A 22,397-nucleotide genomic window follows, 5' to 3' on the forward strand; every position below is an offset into this window, starting at 1 on the left:
ATGCCCACTGGCATCAGTGTGTAGAATAGTAGGGGCCGTTGCATCGAAATGACGGAGCACGGGCCCTGACGTGAGAACTTATTTGAGGGTCTGGAAGGCGGTTTCACAGTCGTCCGACCACACAAAGGACGCGCTCGAAGTCAGAAGTTTGTGTAGAGGAGCGGCGATGGTGGCGAAGTCACGGACAAAGCGGCGGAAGTAGGACGCCAGTCCTAGAAAGCTGCGGAGTTCTTTAAGTGCGGTTGGTGGCGGAAAATGCAGTACTGCAGCGATTTTATCGGGATCAGGCTGGATGCCATGCTTACTGACGACGTGGCCCAAAACTTTAATGCTTCGGCTTGCAAAGCGACACTTTTTAGTATTGAGTTGGAGACCAGCTTTTGCTAGACACGCGAGAATTTGGTCTAGACGTTGTAGGTGCTGGGAGAAACTCGACGAAAAGATGACAATGTCGTCCAAGTAACAAAGGCAGGCCTTCCATTTTAAGCCACGGAGTACTACTGTATATATCATACGTTCAAACGTAGCTGGTGCATTGCACAGTCCAAAAGGCATCACGTTAAATTCGAAAAGGCCATCAGCTGTAGCAAACGCAGTCTTTTCTTTATCTGGCTAATGCATGGGAATCTGCCAATATTTGGAGCGCAAGTCGAGGCTCGAGAAATACTCGGCACTTTGTAAGGTATCCAAACCATCGTCAATACGAGGCATTGTATAAACATCCTTACGGGTAATTTTGGTTAGCGCCCTATAATCGATGCAAAAGCACACAGAATCATCCTTTTTTTTAACAAGCACAACAGGAGAAGTCCAAGGGCTTGCTGAAGGCCTTATAATGTTGCGTGTCAGCATGTCGTTCACTTGTTCTTCTGTAACTTTTCGCACCGAAGGTGACACACGGTACGGGCGACGGCGAATGATGCGAGAGCCGTCTGTTTCAATTCGATGAGTAGTTACAGTGGTCTGACCCAGGCCTCGCGAATAAACGTCAAAACAAGCTTCATGCTTCATTAAAATGGTGAGGAGTGCATTGTTCTCGACCAGATTGAGATCTACACTCAAGGTGGCCTTAATAGCACTAGTGTGGCCTTCTGCGGGCGTACAATGCGCGGACGATGTGGCAGGCGAAACACTGACGACACATACCGGCGCAGTGTCGGCAAGCTTGGCGACAGCAGACCCTTTCGGCAGTAGTAGTGGCTCAGGAGTCGTATTAAAGGCTGTGAGGCTGGCATAGCCACTTGAGGACCGGTCCAAGCAAGAAGCGATCGCCAGTCCTCGAGAAATGCAACGCTGAGAAGGTACAACCAATGCGTCTCCGTCGACAATGTCTGTTGACCCAACGGTAAGAATACGTTCTTCGTCTGGTGGGATAAGAAATCCGCTGCTGCAATAAGTTTGGGACACGGGGAATCGAAAACTGGATAAGTCTCGGTGTCGCTGATGTGAATCCTTGGGTCGCCGCACGAAATTAGTGCAGAAGCAGCGGACAGGAAGTCCCATCATAATATAATCAGATGAGCACCCGTCGAAAGCGCCGCAAGTTGCACATGATGACGAATACCGTCTATCAGAACGCGAGCTGTGCACTGTCCGGTAGGAAAGATTGGAACGTCATTGGCACCACATAGGACCGGACCAACATGCGGCGTTTGCATTTTTTGCAGACGAAAGCACAGTTCACGATGTATAACAGAAATAGCGGCTCCAGTATATCTGCAAGGGCGTCGACAGAAACACCTTCCACACAAACCGAGAGCAAATTGGCGGGGCGAGCAGGAGGAATTGGGATAGTCCGATACGATGCAGTTTCTCCTCCGAAAACTGCAGCCTCTAGTTTTCCGAACGGGTGTCCACAACATGGGAATCAGCGCGCAAGGGCGATGAGGAACGGCGGTAAAGTGAAGGAGAGCGACGCCAGGGCGAGCGGGATGCTCGAGCCATGTCCTGGGAAGGTGAAGGAGAGCGACCAGAGGAGGTTGTGTACGGTCCGGGAACGTACGAATCTGGCCCTGGTGTCCTGTCTCGCTCAAAGGTGTCATAGCCTCGCCTTTCGCCTGGGTGACGCCCGGAAACGTACGAATCAAACCTAGGTGCGCTGTCTCGCTCAAAGGTAGCATAGCCCCGCCTTTCATCCTGCAGACGTCGACGGCAGTAGCGAGAAATGTGGTCGCGAATACCGCAGTAGAAACAAACCAGGCGCGACGACTGCCACGGAGAGTAGTACGGCTGTGCAGGAGTATTCGCTGCCAGTGAAGCTAGGGGGTCGCGGTAAGCTTCGGCAGGTGGAGACTGAACGGTCGAGGGAGGCCGGGAGGCAATTTTGGCATAACTTGGCGGACGAAATGGTCCCGTAGACTTTTCCATTTGGGCGTTTGTCATCGACGCCAGTTCGTCCTTGATGATGTCACGCAGTCCAGAAGGAGCGGGGCGAACGGTCGCAAGCGTCGCAGGTCCAGAAAGGTGTCCGTGAAGTTCCTCCCTCATGAGAGTACGTATCAGGGCTCGCAACTCAGCATCACCGTTGAGACGAGGGTCGCAAGAGGCGCGTGGCAGGCGAATAGACTGGAACGTGTCTAGACGTTGGCATGCTGTGATAATATCACCAACGCAGTTTGGGCTCTGCATGACGAGAGCATTAAAGACGACTGTGTTGATGCCCTTCAGTATGTGGCGAACGCGGTCAGCTTCCACCGTGTCACTCTGTGCGCGGCGGCAGAGAGCGAGGACGTCCTTAATATAGGATGTATAGGACTCGTCCTGTTCTTGTACGCGCGTTGCCAGCCTCTGTTTCGCAATTTCGGAGCGTCCAGACGACATGCCGAATATCTGGCGAAATTGCTGGGTGAATGATGGCCAGTCCGAAAAGTCACTTTCGTGGTTAAAAAACCACGTCTTCGCAACTTCGGTTAGGTAAAAGGAGACATACCGCAATTTGTGCGTGTCGTCCCAATGGTTGACGTCGCTGGCTCTGTTGTAGTGATCGAGCCAATCTTCCACGTCGTCGCCGTGGAGGCCGGCAAAGACGGGAGGATCGCGGTGTTTGGTGTCACCGTCCAGGTAGGCCCAGCTGGCTGAGCAGAGGTGGTAGCAGCACTGGTGGATGGGTTGGTTTCTGCCATCACCGTGGTAGGCGAGAGCAAACGAAGATCGGACCGGAGATCCAGGGCAATCCATAAAGTAAGAGAACGTGGGAATCGAAGCATGCTCGACCACTTATGAGACGTCGACCGATACGATGCCTTTATTTCCGAGCAGTCGCCCGAGTCAGAGACTAAGCACCGCACGAGACAAAAGATGATCATGAGTCGTATGTACAGATGACGACGACGAAATGCACAAGTAACGCTCACGCAAGATGATGAGTCGTTTGTACAGATGACGGCGACGATATGCGCAAAATGCGCTCACATATGCATACATGGGTGAGGTTCGAAAAGCTGGTCAGGCCCCAGCCCCCCCCCCCCCTTTCCCGGAATAATGAAACTTTCCGCCTATGACGGAAAAAGTTAATAAAACTCCACTCTTTATCTCACTTTATCAATTAATGTCCACAATAATTTGTTGCAATTCATCCCCAGTGTTTCTGAACAGGACAACGTCATCTGCAAATCGAAGGTCGTTTAGATATTCACGGTTGATCCTCACTCTAAACTTACGCAGTCTAGTAGCTTCAATACTTCTTGTGAGCATGCAGTGAATAGCATTGAAGAGATTGTGTCTCCTTGCCTGAGTCCTTTCTTTATTGACCCTTTTCGCGGCGCTCCCGTGGGCGCTGCCATGTTTGGCCACGTAGTGACGCGACCATTGCTTGCATCAGCTGCCTCCGTTGCCTCCGCGTTTACAATGCAAGCGCGTGACGCCAGTGTGGCGCAGCAAACCTCCGTTTCGACGCATATCGTAGACGGTGACTGTGTGCACGACACAAAGCTTTGGCCACAGATTTAGAGGACATGTAATTAAGCGCTTTCTGAGCTCATTACGCCCTGTCCAAATGGCGCGAGCAGCGTATACGGTGCTTAAAGAGTGGCTAGAAATGTATTCCAAGCTGTCCAAACTTTCCCCTTATGAATTAAATCGGGATCAGTGTGCTCTTCGTTCTTTATTTGGCAAACATTTTGAAGCAGCGCCTTGTCATGTTTCTGACTCAGTAAAGTTCCTCGGTGCGGCCACTACCTGATTGTTTATTTTCAGCCTAATCGATCGCGGGTGTATTCTACTGCGATAGATTTGTTCTTGCTGCGCACAAAGCTTGGAATGTAAATGTTCTGTACATTGCGGTAGCTTGTAGCAAAGACGTGTGTAGCTAGGCCCTCGCTTACTCTGTGGACTGTCACGAAACGTTCAGCTTCCAACATTCGTGTCTTGTCGCTGTAGTCGCCGTCACTCATGCTTCGGCACATTGATTCAAGTGTGCGCCCATTCACTTATTATTGATACGTTGGTGATAAGGTGGGCGTAAGTTTGCATGCGAGTAGGGGTGGATGTGTGCAGATAACGTGCGAGAAACTTACTATGCCAGTATGTGGCGCCACTTCGTTTTGTAACGAACGATACTCACTCTTAAGTGCCGATGTTCCGGAGTTGAAGTCCTTTATTTGAAGGCTGGCGGATGAATTATCTTTTTTGATCGTCGAGGAAAGCCGTGCATCGCGAAGGGCGCTGCATAGGTGGGCAGCGGCGACACAGGTTGATTCCATTCCTTAATATGCGAATCACTATATTTGCGGCTAACTACCGCACACGTCTTCCCTTTATTGTTACACATTTTGCAACATAAATTGGGCACAGTGCATTAGCGAACACCCAGTTCCATTTCCCACAGCTGATCGCACAGTAGCAGGGCAGAAGTAGTAATGGTTTCGCATTCGTGCGCATTCGCCGAGGCAACCTATAACGCGCCGCCGGAAGCGCCATCTCGTTAATCTAGAGCGAACTGCTCCGCGAAAAGGGTCAATAGGTCATTTTTCTACTTTTCTTGGGCAGAAGCAAGGTAGCTTTGGAATCTTTTAGGATATTTCCCAAGATATCCACGTATGCCTCCTTTACTCCTTGATTACACAATGCCTCCATGACTACGGGTATCTCTACTGAATCAAGTACCTTTTAATAACCTATGAAAGCCATATAGAGAGGTTTGTTGTACTCCACAGAGTTCTCAATTACCTGAGTGATGACATCGACGTGATCTATTGTAGAACATCCCTTCCTGAAACGTCAACTCCAGCGTTTTTCTTAACAATGTTAGGATATTGTCATTTTCAAATGGCATTGACAGTCCTACCACCGGTAAGATGGTTCAATTTGCTTAGAAACTTATCAATAATTTTAAATAACCACAAAACGAGGTACCGAAAGGGTAGCTGCTTTGTGCGACGTCACGATGAGTCGATGACGTCAAGTCCTACACTACCGTGATTTAAACATGAAGCACGCGCGCTATACACGCAGTACACGTGGTGCTAACGACAAGCTGCGAATGTCTCGTGTCGACACGGGTAGCTTTTCCAGATTCTTGAAACTAGACAGCTGCAGTTTCAGCGAAGAATTCAGCGACGATATGAGCGCTGAAGGATGGCTTTTGACCCACCGCCGCCGCGCGTGGCAGCTGACGAGCCCCAAGCTCAACGCTGCAAAGAGAAGCACCGCGGTCATCACTAGAGACCGGATTTTAGGCAAATGCCTTTTTTGTTCCTTGCGCTCCTATCGCCCCGTTTTAATATATGAGTTAAGAAGGGCTTTTATAGTGTTTTTATAGTGCCTATAAATGCTTATTTTGGCGTTTGTGCCTAAATGCCTATAAATGCCCATAAATGCCTATTTTCAATATCGGCGCATATATGAACACTATTTAGCCTCAAGTTTCGCTTTCGAGTGCAGTTAGAGACCATTATTCATGTTACCGGGCAACATTGACTGTTCGGAACTCTATGGGGTTCATCCTAGTCATCTAGTTTAACCAACTTTCGGAAAACAACCCCTAGCAGCTGGAAATCAGACGCGCCGCGGTTGGCGAATGCGAAACCTCGGACAGCCGCCAGGGGAAAGGAGAGTGAAGAGCAAAAGAAGAAAGAAAAATGTGATGTGCACGCGGTTTTTGTTTTGTTTGTAATTTACTTTTTGAAGTGTTCACTGCCGTCGAGCATTCCTTCTCAGCGTACAATATCATTCTCAGTGGCAAGAGGAACAATTTTGAATCCAAAAATTTGGAGATGGTGGTAGTTTACTAATGTTTCCACAATATTCACAGTGATTCTTAGACTACGTTCCGCGTGCTCTCCAAACAGATTTCCTCAAACACGTGCACTTCAAATGGGCGGAAGTGTATTTGGCAGTGTTGGGGCGTGTTGACTGTACAATTCCGATAAACTCATTGTATATGAGAAAATTGCCAGAGTTGTACCTAACAGTCCTCATGTAAGAACATATCAATTTCTTAATAAATTGTAGTCTCTCTTGCATTTATTAATTGTTGGTTTTTTTATGTCTTAATTAAATTGAGTCAGGCAGGCATAAAGTAGCGCTTTTTTAATCAGTATTCCCAGCTTTCAACTATTCTTTTTCATTCTTGTTTCACTTTATGCAACGCTCGAGTATAGTGGCCATTGAACATGAATATGAGCAGTGTGCTTGTTGGATTACGACAAATGATGGTCATTAGTCAAGCAGTTTTATGGGACAATTGCACGGCTATGTTTTTTTATTTGGATACCCTAAAGGCCCAGAAGGGCATTACATAGGGGGGGAGGGGGGGGGGGGGTGTTGAAACGGGAACAACAAAGTAGTCGCACTGCAGGTGAAAATGGCAATTCAGTGGACACAAGGATGCAAGTTCAAATATAGCATGGTGAACAGAAACTAAAAGCAACAAGGCATAATCCTAACACAAAAGACAAGTCCACATTGTATCCCAGAAATACAATGTAAAAATATAAAATATAAAAACAATGTATAATATACAGTCAGTTCAGTGTAAAAAGAAATGCTTTTCAGGTACGATCATGGCAGCACTTAAAGAACAATGCGAGCATCAGGTGGATGACTTTTGTGTCAGGTGGATTTGTGTCAGTTTCTAATGAAAACGCCAACTCTTACTATATACAAAAAGAAAACTATTCTGAAATGCCTTGACGTTCAAGAAAGGATTGCAGCGCCGACAGAAAAGATTGAGGATCATTGATAGTGGCAATGCTAGATGGCAATGAATTCCATTGATCTATTGATAGTGCTAGAGGTGAATTCCGGTATTTTTCAGTATGAGCGAAAATTGGTTTGACTTTGTGTGCGTGGTCTAATCTAGACGAACTGTTGGCGCCTTTGTGCCATCATAAACAATAACATTTCTTGTGTTTCTGTCGTAGATACAGGTCGCGCACGTCTTCGTTTGAAATTATTTGCATTTATGTAAAAATTTATTGTGCCTATATTTACGACGTTGGAGGCCTAAAACGTTGCTTTGCCTGCCTATTTTTTCCGCCTAAAACGCGCTTTTTTAATGCCTAAAGATCCGGCCTCTAGTCATCACGTCTGTCAAAACGATGCTTGTCGGCCGTCGTCTCGTAGAAAAAGGAGCCAGCTTCACCGTTTCTGGGGTTTGTGGGCGAAGTGGCGGCATAGACTGTGACGTCGCAAACAAAGGGTGGCCAGTAAAAAGTCATATATTTGTGGGCATAAGTCGGGAACACGCACCCAATCTTTAAAATTAGTTCTCATATTGTTTGGTACAGATAATTAGAGCATAAAAGAGAACGTATATTCAAAATTTTATTAAGGTCAGTGTACATGGAAAAACTGCCTCACTTGCCCTTGAAGCCGTGGTTGATTGAAGTCAAGTGTTGCTCTGATTCCATTGGAAATTATCTTTGTGAATATTTTATACAATACCGAAAGTGAGTTATTGGACCTATAATTCTTCAATTATTTAACGTCTTCATTCTTGTGAACTGTTATAATATTGGCATTCTTCCTGCTATCTGGTACACTTGGTGAGGCATTGCGTACCAACAAATAATAAATGCAAGAGAGACTACAATTTATTAAGAAATTGATATGTTCTTACATGAGGACTGTTAGGTACAACTCTGGAAATTTTCTCATATACATTGCGTACACTTGGTGAGGCATTCCGCGAGCTTTTTCAAGCATGATATCTCCTCCATCTTTGATTAAATCGACTGTTATTCCATCTCTGGTTATAGAAGGAGCCTCTATATCCTATTCATCACTACTTCCAATGAAAGTTGCGTAGCTGCTCCGAGACCTGCACACTCCAGTATAGAATTTTTCAGCTGCTTTGACTATTTCATCAAAATTGCTTATGACGTTACTCTGCTTATCTTTCACTGCATATACATTGGCTTGTCCTATGCCAAGTTTTCTTCTCACTGATTTCATGCTGCGGCCATATTTTACTGCGTCTTCAATCTTTCCGACGTTATAATTTCGAATTAACTTACTTCCTTTTTGTTTATCAGCCTTGACTGTTCAGCGAATTCTATCTGATCGCTTGATCAGATCTGATTTCTTGATCAGTTCACTTTCATGTTTTGTCGTTTCTTTATTAGAACCCTTGTTACTTGGGAAGGCTTACCTACTTGTGGCATTACCTCCCACTTCAATTGCTGCTTTTGAAATCAGCTTATTTACGGTTTCATTCATCTTCCCGTTCCAAAGCTGGATTGCTTGGGGTACAATAATAGAATACGGAATGTGTTACTCTGAACATACCGTGGACACTCCCAGCTGGAACTTATCGATGCGGTGGTGTCGGACCGGAGCTAGGATGCGAGCCAGTTCCTCGAGGCTCGAGACGTTGGCACACGTGATCCACACTTGGTGACGGGACTGGTTGTTGGGCGTGTGATCGTAAACCGTGCAGTTGCAAGGCCCACTCGGTTGCCCAAATTTAGAACAGTCCAGGGGGAGCCACTGTGCAGTCACCACGGCCAGGGCCGAGACGAGCGCCACCAGTGCCGAGGCGCCACCTCGTCGTCGTGTGCCCCTGGAAAATTAAGTGAAAGCCCGACATCCGATTGCATCAACTTACACATGCACTAAATCGATTGCTATTGATGAGTGGGCATAGCGGACCAGGCATCAAACCTGTCTTATTAAATTACTTTTCTGCTCCGTGCACTTCCTGCTGTCGGGTTTTGATAGGCTGAAAAGATGCTTGGGCAACTCAGGTTTCGAGCAGAACCCCGACGAATGCAACGTCCCCGCGTAGGTACGGCGTCATAACGCCAGCACGGCAGCGACACGTGACATTTTCAGATAAGAGAATCTCCACACCGCTTCGGCTTTAGTGGACACAGCAGTGCAGGGGTGGCCTAATGAGCAGCTCTTTTGCATGACATAAGCACCGGCTTAACAGTGGATTAAATTGGGCCAGTTAATGGTGAATTATTTCCGTACTACAGTGCAAACCAAAGCAACGCAAACAAATCAACCGTCACCGAGAAGGCACATCAAAACGATAATGTGAGTGCTGATCATGATCGTCCATTCAGGTTTATTAGTGCGTGTTTCTGGGCTATAATTTTGTTTGTGTGACGAAAGAATAAATAGTGCGAATTTAGATCGGGGAAAAAGTGGAGAAACACGCAAGAACTCTTGCTTTGAAGATAGGAAAGGTGGAGCAAAAGTGGCATTGATGTTTGATGAACTGAAAGTCAACAATGTAATCTTCGGTTGGGATGAAGATAAAAACGAAAGGGTCAATCTTGTGCAATCACTAGGCGCGAGAAATGGTTGACTACCTACCCTCTAAACAGGCAAACTTTAAAACCAATGTAAACGAAAGACGTGTCCTACATAAGTTGGAATCCCTAGAGAGCATCGTCTTGGAGCATGAAGAGAGAGAGAGAGAAAACATCTTTAATGAGCATAAGGATGGCTTCATTAGCAGGAGTGGTTCCCTCTTCACGGGAATCTATGCGCAGTCTTGACTGCGACCACTCTCTAAACCAACATGATCTGATCCGAAAGGCGGGAGCTGGACAGCAGCGTCTCATACTGCTCCTGGGGGAGGCCGGTCTGAACCATGGAACATGAACCAGATGTTATGGGTATAACCGAGACATGACTACATAATGATCTAAGTGATGCAGAGGCCACACCCTCTGGCTATTCGATCGTCAGGAGAGATCGGGAAGGCCGAGGTGGTGGCGTAGCATTATTGATAAAGAACACTGTACCGTATGCTATATTAGAGACTGAGAGCGCGATTGAAACTGTCTCAATTAGAAATAAGTTAAGGGAACATCGCGTCCTTATTGGCTGTATTTACAGGGCTCTTAACTCACTTGTGGATGTTATCTTGTACTTGCACAGAAAATTTATGGAATCAAACATGCAACAATGCAATATTATCATACTTTTAGGCGATTTTAACTTGGTCAGCATTGATTAGTCGACGCTTTCTTGGGGGCATACTGAGGTGACGAGCTGCGACCTGCTTTTGGAGCTTGCTTTCTGTTTTGGTCTGACGCAGCTAGTGACTGGGTATACAAGAATCTATGAGACTGAGTCGTCATACTTGATTTCATTTTTTCAGCCATATCTAGAAATATTTAAAATTGAGAATGGTCTTTCGGACCATAAAATGGTGAAAATATCGCTAAGCTCAGCAACTGTGCCTTGTTCACGTGCCCCTCATAAAATGTTTTAGATTTTTTCTCTGCTAATGATGTTCATATGTTGGACTTCATAGAGTGTTCATTGGACCACTTCTTCTTTTTGAGTCGAATTATACTACAGATGATTTATGGAATTGCTATTTTGAAAAGGCCATGGCATGTATTAAAGACTACATACCAAATCACTATAAAAGAATAAAAATGAAAAGTCCATGGATTACAAGGCAAGTTATACATCTAAAGCAAAGATCAAGAAGAGAACGTGGGGACTCTTCGAAGTATTCAAGCCCCGATAAGATTTTCATTAGGCGCATGAGCCAAGACCTGAAGCGCCTTATAAAAGAATGCAAAGGCAAATTTTATAATGTGACCCTTAGGAAGCTTCTTAACCTCAGAAGTGTTGGCGCTATGTCAGCCCGTCCACAAAACCGCTTTCCTCGAAATACAGTGGTTCAAGCGGATCAATCTAATTGTTATTTTACATCCGTTTTCACTAAAGATAATGGACATGCACAGCTAAACAAATGAATTGTGGCGCTAGAAAAAGAAGAAGGAAAACCACGGGAAGACAGGATAGGGCGCTAAATCCTGTTTCCCGGCCCTTGGTCATGCACATCACGTTACCAACGCGACTACTAGGCAACCTTTTGCAGACATAGAAATCAATGAAGAAGGTGCTGTAGCTCTCCAGCTGAATATTGATGTCAGGAAGAGCCCTGGTTCTAACGGTATTCCAAATAAGTTTTTGCATAGATATTCACAATTGAACTCTAGCTACATGACTACTATCTTTCAACCCTTTGTTGATAGTGGTTGCTTCGCGGTAGCATTGAAATGCGCCAGTTATAAATGTGGGAGCACATCTGACGTTGAAAATAATAGACCAATATTTATTACATCATCCCCCCACCTAGTTTTCTGCCGTCCTCGACTGCGCTTCCCTTCTCTTGGTATCCATTCTGTAACTCTAATGGTCCACCGATTATCCATCCTACACATTACATGGCCTGCCCAGCTTCATTTGTTCCGCTTAATGTCAACTAGAATATCGGCTATCCCCGTTTGTTCCCTTGTTTTCTGGCGTTTCGTCACCCGGCGTCGCTCAGCGTCGACGCTGAGGGAGACGCCAAGGCGAAACGCCGTGCTCAAGACACACCAGATCTCACCGCCGTCACCGACGACGCTGAGAGACGCAGCGGCATATGGATGGTGTCAAGCTGGTGCGTGGTCCATACTGCGTCTATGGTGTAAAGTCGGCCTGTTAGCGTGAGCTTTGACTGTTTTCCCTGAAACGTGCATATATGCTTTCGGTGACCGAGTGGCGATGAGTACTTTCACGATAAATAGCAGCGACCACGAACATGAAGTGGCCATCGCGCATATCAATAGGGAGCTAGCATAGCGACGCGAAAACACAGGGAAATGGGCTCACGAAGGCAGCAGGAGTTTCCCACGAAAAAGACAAAGATGTTGCCAGGACAAAAGATATTTGGCAAGATATGATTTATTTGCTAGAAAAAAAACAGCCAGCGGCAACAGCAGCTGTTGGAAGTGCTAATACAAACGACCCTCCAACGGTCTCTAAGGGCGCCAACTGAATTTATAAAACCGGATATATTCGACGGGTCATTGCCAGAGTGCTCAGGCCTGGCTTGATTTCTATGAATATGCCTGTGACCGTAATTGTTGGCACGATGATGTTGACAACGTTATGAACATGCGGTTGTACCTCGGAGGCGTCGCAAGGACTTGGTATGAGATCTGAGTGACAGAAAAGGCAAGGACATCCTTGGGCGGACTGGAGAAAAAAACTTTTTGAACACATTTTGTGTAAATAGGCTCGATAGTTGGGACAGGGCAATTCCTTGCAAGTACGCGTTTGGCCCTGTTCCTGAATAATTTTTTTCGAAAAGTGGAGGCTATTTGCAGCAAATTCTGCACTGTCAGACTCGTCACTCATGCCCCACATCATACTAGGACTTCCTAAGCGGATACAGCATCAAGTTCAACTTGGGGCACCACAAACACTAGAAGACCTACTGCCTATTATGAAGCAATTATTTTTTCAGGAGTGGCAACATACCACAACAGACGATAATACCAAGGAAATATCTCTAGTACCGGGGTCCTGAGGCGACAGTTGTTGGAAGGCAGTTGTTGGAAGGCAAACTTGGTTCGTTTGTGGAAGACTTTTCTAAAGGGAAGAAAAATAAAGTACTTTAAAAGATACCTGATTCCCTTTCGCCATCCCTACAGGAAACAATTTACCTCACTGATCGTGCCAAGCTGATATTTGTTCCCGCACAAGTAAATGGAAAGGATGTGAAAGCACTCGTGGACAGCGGAGCGTCAATCACTGTGGTTAACAAGAACGAGATCCCAGAGCTAAATAGAACCAAAGATTATCCTGTCGTCGTCTACGGGTACGATGGAATGAAACAAATGCACAATGAATGGGCGGATGTGCTCATTACATCTCAAGGCAAGAGCACCTCCGAAAAAGCCCTAGTTCTTAGCGGTGTGAAGTACCAAATGCTTTTGTCCCGTTCGGTAATGCAAGAGCTCCGTTTAAACCTCTACTGGGATGGCCAAGTCACAACGCAAGACGATTGCCGGTTGCCTTCCTTCACAGTCCTGGAGGAAAACCCTCGCAAGCCCACCACAGCAGAAGACGGCACTCGGATGTGCCCAGAGCTCCTTTGTGTCGGAGGCTACCCTAGAGCGACGTCAAAGTTTCAAGTCCCATTCGAGCTACAAGGTGGCGAGAGGCAAGAAGCTTTGGCAAAAAGAAGAGCTGCAGAAAATGCTTTACGCTGGTGTGACGCGCCCCTCTACACCTTATTTTACTTCTCCTGTCACGATTGCGCCTAAAGAGGATGGAACATTTCGTCTGTGCACCGACCGACTACAGGCTGATAAGCAAACAGACCGACCTCTTCCCATTTCTTATGCCACATATAGACGAGATAATTAATGACACGGGAGGCTGCGAAGTTTTTTTTTCTCGTCTTGACCTTTGAAAAGGCTTCTGGCAAGTGCCTCTGCTAGAAGAGACGAAGAAGTTCTCTGCATTCATCACACCGTTTGATGTTTATGAATACAATATTTCCATTTGGCTGAAAAATTCTCCAGCCTGGTTTCAGAAGATGATGAACGGTGTGTTGAAGCCACACTTGGGACTCTTCTGCAACGTTTCATCATCATCATCATCATCATCAGCCTATATTTATGTCCACTGCAGGACGAAGGCCTCTCCCTGTGATCTCCAATTACCCCTGTCTTGCGCTAGCGTATTCCAACTTGCGCCTGCGAATTTCCTAACCTCATCATCCCACCTGACTTTCTGCCGTCATCGACTGCGCTTTTTACATTTACATTGACGTGTACATTGACGATATCCTGGTGCACTCACGGTTAGATACGACAATAGTGAAGCGGAAGGCCTACAAGATGGCGAGAACACCCGGCGAAAGTTTTTCAAGCACTAAGTGACGCGGATCTCAGGATAAACGAGACGAAAAGCGAGTACTTTACGCTAAAGGCGGTTTTCCTTGGAAGAGTGTTCGACGGAGCTACCAAGAGTACTAAACAGGAGTTCGTCCAAAGGATCACGAAGCTTACAAACCCTCACGACATTCACTCCCTTAGGGTCTTCCTGGGGCTCGCAGGTCTCTTTAGGAGCTTCATTAAAGATTTCGCCAAGATAACCAAGTGCTTCACGGAGCTCACAAAGAAAGATGTACATTCTGTCTTGACCAAAGAATGCAAAAAGACTTGCCGAGAGCTGGTACAACGTATATCCTCGGACCCTGTTCTTACCCTGCCGGACTATAATTTATCTTTTGAGATGAACACGGATGCATCAAATTATGGTACAGGGACGGTTCTGTACCAAAGAAATTCGAGATGTTGTCCCACTCAGCTGCGGGTTCCTATACACTCCTATACATTTAACCCTACTCAGCTGAATTATTCGACAACTGAGAAAGAGGCACTAGCCGTTTTAATGCTCTGCGTTACTTCCGTTCTTACATCGATGGAAGGAAGTTCAAGTTGTACACTGATCACCAAGCACTAACCCATCTTTTAACTGTCAGAGCCCAGAGGGAAGCTGGCCTGTTGGATCAATGTACTCCAGCAATACGACATCCAGGTGTTTCACCATGCAGGCAGTCATCTTACAGATGCAGACGCCCTATCTCTATTGGCAGTTGAGGTCCCATCTAGAATGGTCAACTTGACAAAATTATGGGAAAGGTATGAACACCTCCACTTCGAGGATGGAAGGTTCATTGTACCAGAGACGCTGATACCAAAAGTACTTCACTTATATTGACGCGAGATAGGCTGGTACCTGCGGCCGCGGCCGCTTCAACGAGAACGACGAAGTGCTTACTGGAACGCGTGCTCTCCGAGTTTCGGCCTAGATTAAAAAAAAAGAATACCGTTTCGCCAAGGCCTCGATTGCTAACTTCTTGACATCTAACTAACTAACTTCTAACTAACTAACTAGCTAACTAGCTAATCTAATCTACACTAATCTAACTAAACTAAAACTAGATTAAAAACTACATTAAAAACTAGATTAAAGAAAGAATACCGTTTCGCCAAGGCCTCGATTGCTAACTTCGTGACATGTAACTAACTTCTAACTAACTAGCTAAACTAACTAATCTAACTAACTAGCTAACTTCTGGTGGAGGTGCGGGGTAAATGATACGATCGCCTGAGACGCAGCGCACTCCTGACTCGTCGCCAGTGTGTAGTCCGACAGAGCACACCCCTGTACACGTCCGTACCAGCCGTCGACTTCAGGGGTTCCAGCCACAGCACAGTCTGCTACCTGATCCTACCAGGACGATGCACAAACCGTCTACTGCTGCGCTTGCCGCGCAGACGCAGATCCTTTTGCATCAGCCGCAAACACTCCACAGAGGTGCTCAAGACGTCGAAGACTGGCTTGGCCACTTCGAAAGGGTAGCCGAATTCAACGGTTGCTCCCAAGAGCGCAAGCTGCGTAATGTGTACTTTGCTGTCGGGGATTCCACAAAGACGTGGTTCTAAAACCACGAGGCAACACTGTCATAGTGGGATGAATTTCGTTAGCAGTTAGTTGCCGCCCACACCAGCGCCGACAGAAAGGAGAGAGCTACAAGAAGATGAAGAAGATGCAGGCAAGAATTCAGGCCCCTAATGAGAACGTCACGACCGTATATTGAAGATATGGCTCGGCTCTTCAGACGTGCAGACGCTTAAAAGCCCGTAAACAAAAAAGTTCGACACCTATGCGCGGCGTAAAGCAGGAAATCTTTGCTGGCCTTATTCGAAACCCACCGACTACGCTTGCGGCCTTTCTTGCTGAAGCCACTGCAATGGAAAGGGTACTACAACAGCGCGCCAGGCAATACAATCGAAACGTGAATGCAATTTCGAGTGGCGTCCCTAACGTGACACTGGGAAGCGACGTCAGCGACCTGAGAGAGAGAATTAATAAGAGCGGTCATAAGAGAAGAGCTCCAAAAAATGCAGGCGGTCGAGCCCCCGGTCGCGCGACTTGCTCTGGCAGAGATGGTGCGAGACGAGATCAGGCAAGCCATCCAAGTTCCTGAACGCTTCGAGGCACCACAGCAGCAGGAGCAAGTTAGGATGACTTATGCGGAAGCCGTAAGACGTCCGTCGCTGTATAATGCCTCAAACGTCGTGCGCACCACGGAACAGACAGAAGTCGGGTTCAGGCGTCGTAATACGCCGTTTGTCAATGAGTCCAGGTCAAGTATGGCACGCTCCTGACCACAGTCCGTTCTGTTTTCATTGCGGTGAAGCCGGCCATACCTACAGGACGTGTCCCTACTGACGCGTGGGTCTCCATGGGTTCTCCCCGAATGCGCCGCGTCCACGACTTGGTGAGCGTCCGGTGAAGATCGAGAGCTTCCTGGCGAGTCATCTCGATTTCTCCTAACAGCCAAGGCACGAGCCTCGCTCGTCGTCACCGGCTCCGTCACGATACCGGTCGCCAAGTCCTGCCTTCCGTCGAGACGTCCCTGGGCGCCGTTCGCCCAGCCCTGCAAGGCGGGAAAACTGAGTTCAGCGACCTCCGGGGGTGAGGTCGCTAACGCCGAGTGTACCAAATATCTCCATTACAACGCAAGCAACGACAGCGACGACACCAGACCGACGTTCAAACGCACTCAGGTGATCCAAGGCACGTCGTAACATCGGATATACCAGTCAGCATAGACGACGAAGAAGTCACAGCTTTCGTCGACACGGGCACGGACACCTCTGTTATGAGCCGAGAACTTGCCGCTAAACTGAAAAAAGTTTACACGCAGTGGACTGGGTCGCAGGTCCGTACTGCCGAAGGACACCTCTTAAATCCCGCGGACAGGTGTACAGCACCAGTGAATATTCACGGCTTTACGTACGTCAGAGATTTCATTATCCTGCCGAGTTGTTCGAGAGAGTTGATCCTTGGAATGGACTTCCTGCAGGCTAATGGAGTCATCATTAATTTGCAAGAGTCGTGGGTTACGTTTTCAACGGCGCATGTCATAGCAAGCAACAAGTACGACAGTCATGACAACGCCTTGCGCATCGTCGACGACAATGTCACGTTACCGCCGAGGAGTAGCATATTAGCCCTTGTAACCTGCGACGCTTTCGACGACTATGAGGGCATTGCCGAGGCAAATATTCCGCTGCTGCTCGAACGGTATATCTGCATAGCTCGAGGCCTTGTTCAGTTGCAGAGCAAACGTTCGCTAGTTCTTCTGACGAACTTCAGCAACGAGTTCAGCAATGACAGCCCTGAATCTGGTGGCCATGATGGCTTCTGGCGGGCGTATAATAAGCTTCTTCAGAAGTTCACATGGAAAAATATGAAAAAGGACATCGAAGACTACGTCAAGTCGTGCCACTTGTGTCAAGTTAGCAAGGCCAAGTACCGGCCGCGATCCGACGAACTAGTCTTGCCATATCATTTTGAGAAACTCTTTGAGGTTGTGCACGTAGACTTTGGGGAACTGAAGAAGAAGAGTTCTGGAGTTCGCAAGACGCAATCTTTTCGGGTTGCAATAGATCAGTGCACCAGAATGGTAGCAGCGCGACCTGGAAGAGAAGACGCTAACAGTGTTATGGCCCTTCTTGATCGAGCAATGTTTTCACAGCTGAAAGTTGTGATATCCGACAATAAACTCACATTCCTAAGCAAGAATCTCCACCAGTGGGCAGAGAGCCGTGGTGTTACGCTACAACGTTGTGCTCCATATCATCCGCCGGCAAATGGAATGGCAGAGAGAGTGATTTGAGACCTTAAACAATTCATCGCCATGTACCCAACGTTTAAAGGAGGGTGTAAATGCTGTCTAGAAAAGGCTGTGGCTCACCACAAAAGGACGCAAACTACCAGTCTTGGTTGTAGCCCTCAATTTTCTGCTTATGGCAAAGTACCGATGCTACCAGCTGACAAAGAACTTAAAATTGAAGACAGAATGCGCCTGTTCGAGTGCCGTAAGAGCAACGAGGAGCAAACAAGATATTGAAAAGCGATGAAGTTGCAATTTGACAAGCGTCACCAAAGATGATGATGATTATTGTGGTTTATTGGCGCAAGGGCCAGATGTGGCCAAAGAGCGCCAAGACGATGGTAATGGCTTGTTAGTGGTATATGAATAGTCAGTTATATGAACATTAGATGTGGCATGGCTGTAAAGGGGCCTAAAAAAGTCGCTGCAAAGTGCGTAAAATCTATAAGTAATAAGAATATGGCAATGACTAATGATGTGTACTATAGACGTGAACAATACATTGCGAAAGAATGATATGACTTACAAAATATTACAGATGCAAGAATTGACCAGAAGCACAAGTGCCTAAACAGAGCCCTTGAGACACAAGGGCCTGGAGGCATGTGCTATAAAAAACTATCACAGCAACATCCTCTGGCGAGAGGATGCGCTACGAACTTATTGGGCTAATAACATGTAGCACAACATCGTTCAAAAAGCCGAGGATTGCTTTGGCGTTAAAAAGTGGTTCTTCACCAATAAACATCCTGGGATGAAGAGGGATATGATAGCGGTATGCTACAGGAAAATGTTTTCTTCTCTCCGTTTCGGCTTCCCGACACTCCAGCAGGACGTGGATGACGGTCAGCCTCTCACCACATCTACCAGAGGTTGGTGATTTATCACCAGTAAGCAAGAAATTGTGGGTGCCGTACGTGTGTCCTATTTTGAGACGGCAGAATAGGACATCAATTCGTCGTGTTTTCGTGGCTGAGGGCCAGAAACCTAACTGTGGTTTATACATGTGAAGTTTATTATTTATTTCAGCGTCCCACAAGCGTTGCCAGCGGCTTCGCAGTTTCTTTCGCAAGAAAGGTTTCAAGTCTGTTGCAGGAACAGCTATTGTATGATTACTAGTGTGCAATGTAGCTGATGTGGCCATTTGGTCTGCTCGCACATTACCCTCAATACCTCTATGGCCCGGCACCCAGCATATTATGACATGCTGGTTTGATATATACGCTCTGCATAGAGTGGAATAGAGCTCAATGAGTAGAGGATTTTTGTGTTTGCAGAGCGACATCAGGGCTTTCACAACGCTTAGAGAGCCTGTAAATATAACTGTTTTTTTTGAAGTTTTGTTTTCGTTATGTAATTCACAGCCGACAATAGTCAATAGGCCTCAGCCGTAAAGATACTTGTTTCCGGGTGCAGTACACCGGATTCCGAGAAACATGGGCCGACGGCTACATAAGAAACCCCGGCATGTGACCTAGAAGCCTCTGTGTAAAACCCTGTACACGAGTACTTGGATTGAAGCTCTAGGAAATGCATTTTAATGTGCGCCTCTGGAGCGTCTTTCGTGACCTCTACGAAGGATGTGTCACACTCCATGATCTTCCACTGCCACGGCGGTAACAGTTTAGCGGGAGCCATAGGACGCTGTTCAAGCACTGGAATACCCATTTGCTCACTAAGATTCCTTACACTTAAACAGAACGGTTTCTTCGCTGCAGGGCGGTTATGGAAGGGTGCAGCAGCAGTCATATCGTTTATGGTGGAATAAAAAGGATGTTCATTGTTTGCTTGTACTGCCAGAAAATATGTGAAACTCCTATATGAACGCTGCAGATGGAGTGATGGAGAGATGGAGTTCGACTCTACATAGAGGCTCTGGATCGGGCTTGTTTGGAAAGCACCGGTCGCGAGGCGGATACCCAGATGGTGAACGGGGTCTAGTATTTTTAATGCACTTGGCGTTGCGTAGTTATAAATTATAGCTCCGTAATCAAGGCGCGTGCGAACGAGACTGCTGTACAAGTTTAGGAGGCATTTTCGATCACTACCCCATGTTGTGTGCGAGATAATTTTTAAAGGTTCATAGTCTTCAGACACTTTGTCTTCGGATATTTAAGATGGAGGATGAAGCTAAGCTTAGAGTCCAGAATTATGCCCAGGAATTTCTGTTCACTGCTCATGGATAGTTCCTCTCGATTGATCGTGAGATTTGGCACCGGTGTCACGCCTCATTTGTTTGAAAAGAGTATGCACGTACTTTTCTGTGCGTTTATTTTTAACCCATTTACATCCGCCCATTTAGACAATATGTTTAACCCAAGCTGCACCTGTCGTTCACAGATAGCGATGTTACATGATTTGAAACATATCTGTACGTCATCGACATACACAGAATAAAACATGCTGTATGGAATGACTGTATGCAGGGCGTTCATTTTTACAATGAAAAGTGTGCAACTAAGTACACCCCCTTGCGGCACGCCAGCCTCCTGGGTGAATGCTCTAGATAAAGCATTGCCCACTCTTACGCGAAACGTGCGGTTAGACAAGTAGCTTTCGACTGTGTTTAACATATTTCCGCGGACCCCCATCGCAGAAAGATCTCGCAGAATCCCGAAGCGCCATGTCGTGTCGTACGCTTTCTCTAAATCTATAAATACAGAAAGTAAGAACTGTTTATGAATAAACGCATCTCTGATGTTTGCCTCGATGCGAACAATGTGGTCTATTGTCGACCTACTTTCTCGGAAGCCGCACTAGAAAGGGTCTAGTATTTTGTTATTTTCTAGGAAACTGATTAAACGCCGGTTTATCATTTTTCATACAGCTTGCACAGGCAGCTTGTTTAGAACTATTGGCCTGTAGCTGCTGGCTAAGGACGGGTCTTTGCCTTGTTTAAGTATCGAGATGACTATGGCTTCTTTCCATGAGGACGGGATACAACCAGCCGCCCACATGGCATTAAAAAGAGGTAAGTGTTTTCAGTGTTTCAAGGTGTAGGTATCTAACCAGTTCATACATAATACGATCGCCACCTGGCGCCGAATTGTTGCAGCATGTGAGAGATGCTTTAAGTTCGGCTAAGCTAAATGGTCGATTGTAAGCCTCACTCCAAGAACCTTTGCGGTTAAGGGGCTGCCGCTCTTCTCGTTCTTTGAACTTCGGGAAAGTTTCTGTATAATGCGATTCACTTGATACATATGCAAAGTGTTCACCTGGACAATCTGCCTGGTCTTCCAGGCTATCACCTTGGCTACTTACTAAGGGTAGGGCATGTGACTCCCGGCTTATTAGTTTATTTACCCTACTCCAAACTTTTGTTTCATCGGTGTATGAATTTATACTGGAAATGTACTTTTCCCAATTCTCTCTCTCTTTGCACGTCGACGCGTTCTTCTGCCCTGTGACTTTGCTTCTTTAAAATTTATCAGGTTTTCAGCTGTTGGGGAGTTGCGAAACAATCCCCAGGCTTTGTGCTGCTTTTTACGTACTTTTTGGCATTCATCATTCCACCAAGTCAGGCGACGTTTATTAGCCAGTCCATTAGTTTGTTGTATGCACCTTTCAGCAGCGTCAATGATAAAACCTGCTATATACGCCACAGCTTCGTCTATGTTAAAAGAGGCAATATCATCCCGGCTTAAATATGTTAGTTCTCGGAAAAGGTGCCAGTTAGCTGAGTCAACCTTCCATCGGGGAACGTGTGGCGAGCATCCATCTTGTTTTGTTAAGCGTAGGATAATTGGGAAGCGGTCGCTCCCAAAGGGGTTCTTCAGAACGCACCACTCCAGGCAGGGCATTAGTGTACTCGATAACATATTTAGGTCAATGGACGAGCATGTGTTATGCGCCACGCTGTAGTACGTTGGCTCTTTCTTGTTAAGTATACATGCTGGTGAGGAAAAGAGAAAGTTTTCAATTAGGCGACCTCTCGCATCGCAACGAGAATCTCCCCACAAGGCGTTATGTGCATTTAAATCTCCGACAACTATGTATGGAGCCGGAAGTTCATCTATGTAGTTTTAAAATTCCGTTTTATTAAGTGAATAGCTGGGAGGGATGTATATAGAACTAATAGTGATTAGCTTGTCAAACAACAACCCTCGGACAGCAACTGCCTCTAGGGGCGTACGAAGTTTTAATTCTCGGCAGGCAACACCTCTGTCTACTATGATAGCCACACCACCCGATCACACAACCGTGTCATCGCGGTCTTTGCGAAAAATAGCATATTTTCTGAGAAAATTTGTTTGTCTACATTTAAAGTACGTTTCTTGAACACACAGGACCTTAGGGTTAAACCTGTGTAGGATGTCTTTAACGTCATCGAGGTTGTGAAGGAGTCCTCTGACGTTGCACTGTATTATTTGTGTATTCATAGTGGGAATGTTTTTTGTGCTGTGTGTTTAAGAAATAGCAGTTACTTCACAGAGCCCTTGTCGGGCCCTGTGATGCG

General features: G+C 46.5%; 1 protein-coding gene across 1 annotated transcript in view; it reads right to left on the reverse strand.

The window, feature by feature from the left end:
• The window catches only part of LOC119461828 (leucine-rich alpha-2-glycoprotein), a 269,278-nt gene that overhangs the window by 172,861 nt on the left and 74,020 nt on the right, over window positions 1-22,397 (reverse strand). Inside the window, exon 2 of the mRNA XM_037723201.2 lies at window positions 8,728-9,001. Within this exon, the coding sequence (XP_037579129.1) occupies window positions 8,728-9,001 (274 nt within the window). The remainder of the gene's footprint in view (window positions 1-8,727; window positions 9,002-22,397) is intronic.

The sequence above is a fragment of the Dermacentor silvarum genome, chromosome 8 (genome assembly GCF_013339745.2).
Source record: "Dermacentor silvarum isolate Dsil-2018 chromosome 8, BIME_Dsil_1.4, whole genome shotgun sequence".
NCBI lineage: Eukaryota > Metazoa > Arthropoda > Arachnida > Ixodida > Ixodidae > Dermacentor > Dermacentor silvarum.